At 37.2% G+C, this 9,549-nt stretch overlaps 1 protein-coding gene across 1 annotated transcript; it reads right to left on the reverse strand.

Moving 5' to 3' along the window:
- Window positions 1-2,263: 2,263 nt before the first annotated feature.
- On the reverse strand, window positions 2,264-9,549 carry LTO1 (LTO1 maturation factor of ABCE1). The gene is made up of 5 exons (XM_074842560.1): window positions 9,457-9,549; window positions 8,726-8,831; window positions 6,193-6,263; window positions 5,117-5,234; window positions 2,264-4,756 (listed from the first exon to the last, which is right to left on the reverse strand). The coding sequence occupies exons 1-5, from the start codon at window positions 9,513-9,515 to the stop codon at window positions 4,688-4,690; spliced, it is 423 nt and encodes a 140-aa protein (XP_074698661.1). The 5' UTR covers window positions 9,516-9,549; the 3' UTR covers window positions 2,264-4,687.

The raw sequence follows: 9,549 nt of genomic DNA on the forward strand, positions 1-9,549 counted from the left end.
TTGAAAATTCAGAGTATTTGATCTCTTTCTGTGGATGAAGTCATGTATCTTAAAAGGATACCAGTTCTTACTTTAAAGCACTGTGGAGTATTAGGGAGCAGGCAGACCTTTGACAGACGGACCTCCCTTTGTTCCAATACGGGAGGCTGTATTTTCAGCCGAAGTGTAAATAAGCATTCATAAATACATCATAGGGCTCAAACTCTTGCACCTCTTCATGAAGCAAAACCTATACAAACTTTGGAACTCCTAATTTTATCTCAATGTAATCTATTTAAAAATAATCAATAAAAATGTGCTACCTTTCTAGAAATCCTAAAGACAAAACGTGTCCTTTACTCATCAAATAATCCTACAAAAACAGTGTTTAAACCAGTCTTTATTTTTCTTCCTCTAACTGGTGTATAGCCACAAAGTTAGCAACATGAGTTTGCACAGGTGCTATGTGCACATTAGAACACACTACTGCTTATATATTTCATACCTCAATGCAATCAGATCAAAAAGTCACATAAACAAATAAAGCATGCCAAACTGGGAAGTCAGACTTCCCTTACACATCCACATGTAAATTATCATAACACTGTTTCAGAAAAACATAACAGGATTTGAATGAGCCAGACTTCTCCTACAGGGTCGATTTTTAAGTGAACAATTGCATACCCAGAATTTTTCAGATTTCACAAATTTCTGTTGAATTACAGATGCTCATTCAAAGCTGAAATTGATCCCCTTCACATTACAGTTTACAACAAATAGAAAGAAAGTTTGCTGCTTAATGAAGATTTAACAAGTGCTTTATTCACGAATTTTACTAGGAAGCTTTAACAAACTCCTATTTTTTTTTTTTTTTTTACTGTAGTGATGTAGTACAACAACACAGATAACCTACAAAGTCAGATTTACATGTTCTAATGAGGGCTGATTTGGTATTAGCAGCTGATGATCCCATGGCTATAAGACAGCATTGAATCAGCATGCAATTCTGCAGAGAACGAATTCACCGCAGTCCAGAGCTCACCCTTCTCTGCTGATGCCTCAAAACTGTGTACTCATCACATATCATAGAAAGAAAAGTTACGAGTTCTGGACTGCAAAGACTTCAGTACACTAGCAGTAATTAGCTTGGTATCCACCTTTTAATAGAGTTCTGTATTCCACAGCTTCAGCTGAGAGATGATCATGAAGAAACAAAACAAGCTAGAACGAAGCCCAGGCAAGTCAGAAATTTCTAAGTTAAATGTTTCAAACATTCCTCTCTAACTACTGAGCAATAACTAGATTTGATAAATACAGTGTGATATATTTTTAAGTCTTAGCAACTTAAAATAATCTTAGCAGAAATTTTCCATTAAGAAATTTTCCAGAAATTTTCTGAACAGATCAAGTATATCTGAAAAAATTCAAACCTGTTTGAAGATATAGCACAAAGCCACAAATTAATAACCAGTATTATAATCTACAAGATTGCATTTTTTTTCCTCTATCTTTTCCACCCAGGCTTTAAAGCAATACCTAAGTTGCACAGTCAAGCATTCAAACCAGGAAATGCCTGAGCAACCCTGGTCCACAAAACTTTATTCAGCCCCTCTGTGCACAGATCTTCTGATAGGGTCTTTAATTACAGCGTAACACTTGTTTCCACCAGTCCTGACCATTCAGGACAGGATGAGTAAACAGGGTGTGAAACTAATGAAGACATTTATAAGAATTTGTTTTCATTTGTTACAGATTCCAGGAAGATGTTAATGTAACAGGAAAGGTGTCAAAAGACAAGAAACCATATGCTTGTATCTCACAAAACTGAATCCTGATTTTAGAAATTTGGATAGATTTTGTTTTTTCCCCCAGTAACATTCTAGCTGGCTTAAGCACACACCTTTCACAGGTGTTTGCTAACTGTAATGTTCCTGATTTTCTAGGTGACTGATCTGAGAAACACAGGCAAAAATACAAACATGCAGAAAAGCTAGGTACTCAGTCACTCTTCATGTTGGCAAGAAGCACATTCTGAAGTATTTAAGCACTCAAAACACAAAATTTGGAATGAGCCACATTAGACATCTCGCACTGGTTAAGGCAAATCAAAGATATCCTTGATGCAACCTGGGCTATAAATAATGTATAAAAATACCCCTATAGCATGCTGTGAAGACTCCACTGTTACAGCCCTGAACATCACAGAAAAACCCACAACTCTGCTGCAGAAAATAGTTTAAAAAAATGGCACTGAAGAAAGTATACAACTACATATCCAACAGAATTTTTAACCATACCTCATTTAATAAACACCAGCAGGCCCATACAAGACATGAAACACAAGATATTCAGGAAAATACAGACTCATGCAATAAGAGACTCCATCAGTGTGTACGCACATATGGAGCTAAATTAAAGACCTAATAAGCAACCGTAAACCTGGCATATCCCAGCTTGAAATCCTGGTTGCTACAATCTTTATAGTTAAATATATGTATATACATATACTTACATAATAATTTATTCAAATAATATTAGTTTGTTATAAATAAAATTAAAGCAATACAAGAAAATTACCCACCAAACCAATTTTCAAAATAACAGTCATTGATCACTTGACCTACAAAGATCCTTTCTCAGTCAAACAAAAATATTTTTTTGATGCAATCTCTAGAGTACCACTTTGCATATAACTTAAATATCATACACGTCTATCTAGTACTTTTTATTAATTTGAAGTAAACAGGTAAAATACTCTGATTCGCACAAATAAACTGGTTTGTGGATGCAGAGACAACTTTTTCAGATTTGGATTTCTCTGAAGTGATTATGAAACCAGATTAGCTCTCTTTTCTCTAGTATGCAATCTTTTTGGTTTGTGTCTATCTATTTACTGAGATAACAAGGTATGCTATTTTATTTTGCTTCTATTTTAACATACTTGCAGTTTGGTGCTTGTTCTGATTCCCAGTGGTTTAGCTGCATAACAATTAAAAGTCAACTGTACTCAGACTGCCCTAAATGAAGAGGCCATCAACGCTGTCACGTCTCTTGCAAGGTCTCAAATGAGGAACAAGCTACAAAGTTACTTTATTTCAAGAAATTCACCATATAATTAGAAGAGCTGTATCATGTGTACATATGTTCTGTACTCTCTATTATAACAACTTCTATCTATATAAATATTTGTGAACTCTTACAGTTTCTTACACAATACAACAACCTCCTCCACTAGATGGCCCTAAAACTCCACTATGTGTATCAAAGCTGTTTGAACACTTACAGATGTAAGACAAACAAACAAAACAAAAAAAAAATACACCAGCAACCAGTTATTAAGAAAAGCCTCTGATATTGGCATACTTGCATACTCAGGAAACAGACAAAAAGTAAATGATTATTTTGAAAGAAACTGATACATACACACACAACTCCCTCCACATAGTCAGCAAAACTGTTGGTTATCTTCAGAGTCCAAAATCCAAAAATTTTAGCAAAATGCATGTCCTTCATATCCCAGGTATGAATACACAGTGTACTTTTTAAAAATTCAAGTTGCTTATTTTCTTGTATAATAAAAAAACTGTACAAGTAAAACAGAACAGAGGTCTGGATGACATAAAGTAGTGTTGTTCGAGGATATGGCCATATTAAAACATGTCCTTCACCCCAGATACTTTACCCTGCACACAGCTTCTGATACCCATGTAAGTCAAATCTGTCTTTATGAAGCTACACTATGCCATGCAGACTTAGCCAGACATGCATATGTTACAACTGATGAAAGGTCTTCTAGAATTCATTTTATACCTGTATTGCAAATGGTATATGCCAAGACATCCAGCAGCCCAACCCAAAATATCTTTCAGGTAAAATAACTGATGTATTTCTCTTAAACTAACATAGTTAAATAGATTTAGCTGATAGCATCCATTTTTTGGAATGAGACAAAAGAGTACATTTTCAAGACTGAAAAATAAAAAGCTATTCCTTGATAAAAGGTACTAGTAAATACAGTAAATAAGTATCACAACTCCTCTGGTAGTCATGTTTCTCTTACTGATCACTTAAGTCGCTAGCTTTTTGGGTTTGGGTTTTGAGGGGGGGTTAGGGGGATTCCTGACCCCCCCACTGGATCAGTCTTGCAGAACTTGTGGAAAATGCAAATTTCATGTTCTGAGCTGCAGTTACTTTATGAGCAGGTATCTTAATCTTTACATTCTGACTTGATTTGTCGTTCTATCCTTTACCCACAGAAGTGCTACCTACTGCAAAGTCTGCAGGCAACTGATTATATTTTACTTCACCTACAATATCTACACATTGTGTAAACTGAATGATCTGCATACACAGATTTTTAAATAACATACACCCTTTAAATAAGGAAACTTTGCAAATGCATGTTTTCCTTTTGAGGAATTAATCTATCGGTTCAAGGCTAGTGAGGAATTAAAGCAAATATTTCTACTTAACAGGTTTACACACTAGTGTTTCAGTGATCCTAAATAAAACCTGGAGATAATAGACAATAAATGACGTATGAGAAGTACTATTGCAAGTTCAACAGTTTTCCCTTTCTCCTTTAATATTTAGCACCTCGTCACTATTTTAATTTTGTTTAAAATAAGAGTAGATAAACACTTCTCCAGTTATCTGTTCTTTTAATGTTTCTTCTTTGGTCATCCATGTTTATCTTCATCTGTTACATTCAAAATGTTAGTGAAGGTCTTTCAGTACCGATTCTAAAATCAGACTGAATATTTAGCACTGAACAAACCTAAAAAAAGAATACACGAAAGTGTTTCAAAGCATCTATTTTCCAAGAAGAATGCTCAACAAAACTCCCAATTCCTCCACTTTTCTTCTGGTCTCAGTTGTAATTCATTGTCAAACAATATTTTCAATTTTCTTTTAAAGAATATTTATCTTTTATTTTGCATTTGCTATCAGTTGAGCAATTTTCAACTATCAAGTATTTTCACTTAATTCACTTCATTTCAGGTATTTTTACTATGATTGCAAAAGGAGAACAGTAATTGCTCTGCACAAATACTGTGGTTTTGAGCAGGTTTAGAGACTAAATATTTTCAAAAATTAATACCATTTTCTGCTAAAATAACAACTTAATCCTACAAACCTGTTTAAATTTTCCTCTGATTTTTTCCAGATCTTCTTGCAGTTTATCATAGGTGGGGTCTTCATATGGGAATTTCTGAATCATCCCTATTAATGAATCCAGAGCTCTTATCTTTTTACTAAAAAAAAAAAAATCAAAACAGAAAAACTAATGAGCCTACTACAGAAGTTTTTTCAGTCCATCAGTATGAAAATTATACTAATACTTATATATAATAATTCAGAGCGCAGAACCCAGCCCTCCATTCTTCAATTCAACTTCTCCCATCTAGCTCAGTGTATATTTGATATATATTTAAGCCATAATCAGAAATTAAGCTGCAGCACAACTGGCAAAGTAAAAGTTTCACTTTCAACTTACCTGCCAGAAGTTGACAAATATTCAAGAATCTTCAGAAATATTGATTAGATGACTGAGCAAAATTAAGAAATGCAATAAAAAAAAGCTCACCAGAACACACATTAAAATGGCTGACAGTATTGTGGCAATTCTGACAGATAATTTAATCAAAACTGGACAGAAAAAAAATTATGGAGAGAAGAATGAAAGTCATAGAAAAATGTAGGTAGGAAGGGACATCTGGAGGTCATCTAGTCCACCTTCTGTGGAAGCTGGACTAACTTCAAAGCTAGATAAGGTTGCTCAGCGCCATCTCCAACCAGATTTTGAAAATCTACAAAGATGGAGCTTTTAGAGTCTCTCTGGACAACTTCTCCCATTGCTTAGTTACGTGCATTGGGAAGGACCTTCTCCTTATGCCCCATTAGAACTTGTTTCAAATTGTGAAAGTTGCTTATTATCCCTCCACTGTGCAATTCTGCAAGGAATGTGTCTCTACCTTATCTAGCACTTCCTCTGATGTGGTACAACTAAGTATCTCCCTTGTCTTCTCTTCTGCAGGCTGAAGAAACCAAGTTCCCTCATCCTCTTTTCAGTATCTCATGGTCCAGCATATGATACCACCCCAGTGGCCCTCTGCTCACCTGTCATCTGTTTTTTGGTGTTTCTTCAGGCAAAACTGAACACCATAATTTGAAACAGTATTAAAGGAAGAGTAATTTTTTTTTAAACCTTACCTGTTCTTCTCATCCGTGCAGTTCTGGAGCAGACACTGCCACGTCAGTGCAAACCCAAGGTAGCTGCCAATCTGCAAATTTATAAGAACGTCATGAGGGAAAAAAAAAATAAAATACAGGCAGTATATATACTCAAACAAAAATAAAACACTACATTGTATCCAATTCTTCAGGAAACAAATCACTGGATATACAAACATGTTTCTGCACTGGAAAGTTCAGTAAATTAAGGTAGGGTAAATGAGGGCTGTGTTACACATTACAAGAGTCAGAAAACTTCTTGTAAGAATCTACCTAGCATCAGAGGGTAAAATATTTAAAATGCAGCATAAAAAGCAATTCTGCAAAAAATAGATATATTTTATATGCTTTGAACCCTCAGATTTAACAAAACGTAGTAGTAGGGAGACAGTTAGAAAACAACTTATTTAAGATGTTTTGGTAAGTATTCATTTTTGCAGCACTGTCAGTTTAAGCAGCCCACACACAGCCCTACAGAAAGGTGTACCAGCTGGAAGGAGGGAGCTACCAAAGAGGAAACCACACTTTTTTTTCAGAGTTAATATGCAAACAATTCTACCGGCCTAACTCAACAGGGTAGCATGGAATCAGAAAGAAGCACAAGGAGATGACTAAGGTAGCCTTGCTGCCAGAACTTTTCATTATAACTTTGGACACCAAATGAAATAGAAATATAGGTAAGTTCTTCAATGCACCAACTGGAGTCACTTTCAAAAGTGACTTAGCATTCACAGAAAAATAACGCAGACACCTGAAACAAAAGTTAGCTGACTTTGAGAAACTGAGTCAAAAATTACAGCCTAATCCCACTCAGGTCCCTACGTGTGCATGTACACACACCTGCCACTTAAACTTACAAAACACTGTTGGACTTGTAAGCTCCTGTGGCCTGCAAACCCCTTCAGACTAGAGCGGCAGTGTCTGGTAGTTCCAGTCTTCTGTTAGGTACGTTTATTAAAATACATAGTGGAGGTTCTTTTTAAGGCCCAAACATGGGTTTGGGATTTAACATCCCATTAAGTGCTCAAACATATTTGAAGTGAGACTTCCAGTTATTTTTTTGTTGACAGAAATTTAATTTGCATTTCCCCAAACTGCTTAGAGACCCAAGGTAAATGAGGGAACTTCTCAGGAAAATTAGCACTGCTCAGGAAAATTAGCACAGGGGCACAGTGCCAATCTTCTGCTTGAGCCCAAGCACATACCGAGGGATGTGCCCGAAACAGACACCTTTTAATTATAACATCTTACTTTAATTCTCTGTCAAGCAAGGCCAGTATTAGATCAGCATCATAATTTTGCCCAAGACACAAAATGGGCTGACAAGTCTAAGATTACCCAAATCACTCTTTCTCCCATTTAACGTGGCTCATGGTCTACAATCTTACTGTCCTCTGCAGCTTCCTCAATAAGTAAATTAGAGCACTTAACTATTATGGTCTGTCTAGGACCATTTTGTGTAAAACTATCCAGCTTTGGAGGCTGCTCTTTAATATTCTCATCTTGGAACTAGATAGTTGTTGCATAAGCAGGAAAATACTTCATTATTGTACATCTCTCTATCACACCCAAATACAAACCAAAATTTTACAATAACCATCCTTTCAGAATTTGACAGTTTACCTTTTTCACTTCGAAATGGATTAAGGCCATTGCTACTGTTCTTTCTGTAGGTAAATAACTTTCTGAGACCTGAAAATATCAAAAGGGCAAATTGCCAAATTACCTAAATTTCTTCAGTAGATTGACTAGATTTAGATTTGTGGTGCAGTACCTGAAATAAGGCCTGCCATGAATCCTCTAGTACAGCTTCCCATCAAAGCTGAAAAAATCCAGTTCAGGTCCAACAGTACTGTAACTACATTGTACAGCACTGAACACACTCCACATTATGATAAACTTCGAGCTGGACATATGAGACAAGTCAAGGTGCCTCACCACCACTCCCAGGTCCTTTTATTTCCAGAAAGGCTTATTGATTCAGGGATGCCACTGTATGGCAATACATAGAATTGACTCCATCTACCAAAGAATAATTGTGCCTCAACCAACAAACTCTTCCAGTATTTAGAAATAACAATGAATAAAAACAGAGACACCCAGAATTGCCCCTTCACGGTTCTCTATCCAAGGTGTCTCAACGTTCCATGTTCTTCCTGAAAGTGAGACACAATTGAGATGGTACAGGGGAGCCTTTAGCCACGATTTTGGGTTACAAAAATAAATGTAAAGTCCATCACAATTTTTTAATTCTTATCCTTCCTTTCAGAAAAAATTTACTCAAAATTCCATATAGTAAACAAGCTCAGAAAACATAAAACCATCTATATAACTATTCAGACCAAAATACCACCTTCAAACTAACTTTATGAGTCCTCTTGTACACATACAAAGCAGTGTAACATAGCAGGCATCAGACTACCAATATATCAGTCTTTGCCTAGCAGTTTCAGTGCCACAGTAATTTTCTAATGACAAAAACATTGCGATTCTGTAGTATTTTCCCATTTACCTCAGACCCAATCTTGGCACCATGGAGGGATCCATATCTCCTTCCCTCAACAACTCCAACGTGACTGCCTTCAGCATACCCCTCCTGATACCCCTCACCATGAAACCTGTAAAGACAAAAGTATAATTTTTTTTATCGCCTATTTTCATTTCCTATCAGATTCACCCTGCACAGAAGCAACTCACAGAAACAAAACCATACTGTATCATCTCTGAAAAGGAATTACCCATATTCAGAAATATCACATAACATTGATTTAAATTAAGATGTCACTAAGCCTACTGTAATCTTTTCAAAGAGGTTTATAATAATTTGCCAAGAACAACGCACTCTGCAATCCAACTCAGTACTTTCACCAGAATAACACTAACTACAAGCTCACAACTTCGGGTCAAGTTTGCACCCAGTGGAAGAGCTAAGATCGAGCGGGTCGGTCGCTCAGCAAAAGAAAAGAAGAGAATTTCACTCGCGTTTTTTCCTCCTCACCCCTTACCCACTCCTCACCTTGCTCACTACCCGCCCTTCACCCCTCACTTTTTCCTTCTCAGCTCCTACTGCCGGCTGTGGAAGCCCAAGCCCAGACCCAGGCTGAGGCCCAGGCTCAGGCCCGGGGCTCCCCTCCCTCCGTCCTAGGCCGACGGTAACCCGCGGCGAGCGAGGAGTCCCGCTCCGGCCCCGCCTGCCCCCCGCGGTCCCCCGAGCCCCAGTCAAGGCTCCCCCACCAAACCCACCTCTCCTCGGCCATCACAATCTCATCAAACATGTCCGAGCTCGGAGACGCGGCCGCCATCGCGCCGCCAAAGCCCAACGGCGGCTCCGGCCCA

This window comes from Strix aluco, chromosome 16 (assembly GCF_031877795.1).
Source record: "Strix aluco isolate bStrAlu1 chromosome 16, bStrAlu1.hap1, whole genome shotgun sequence".
NCBI classification, from domain to species: domain Eukaryota; kingdom Metazoa; phylum Chordata; class Aves; order Strigiformes; family Strigidae; genus Strix; species Strix aluco.

Bases quoted from the DNA above. Each gene is read 5' to 3' on its own strand.
- LTO1 (XM_074842560.1), bottom strand. From the start codon at position 9,515: ATGGCGGCCGCGTCTCCGAGCTCGGACATGTTTGATGAGATTGTGATG. The intron at 6,264-8,725 runs GTAAATGGGAAA...ATAAATTTGCAG, and splicing joins GTGCCAAGATTGGGTCTGAG to ATTGGCAGCTACCTTGGGTT. The intron at 4,757-5,116 runs GTTTGTAGGATT...TTCTTTTTTTAG, and splicing joins TCAGAGGAAAATTTAAACAG to GTTTGTTCAGTGCTAAATAT.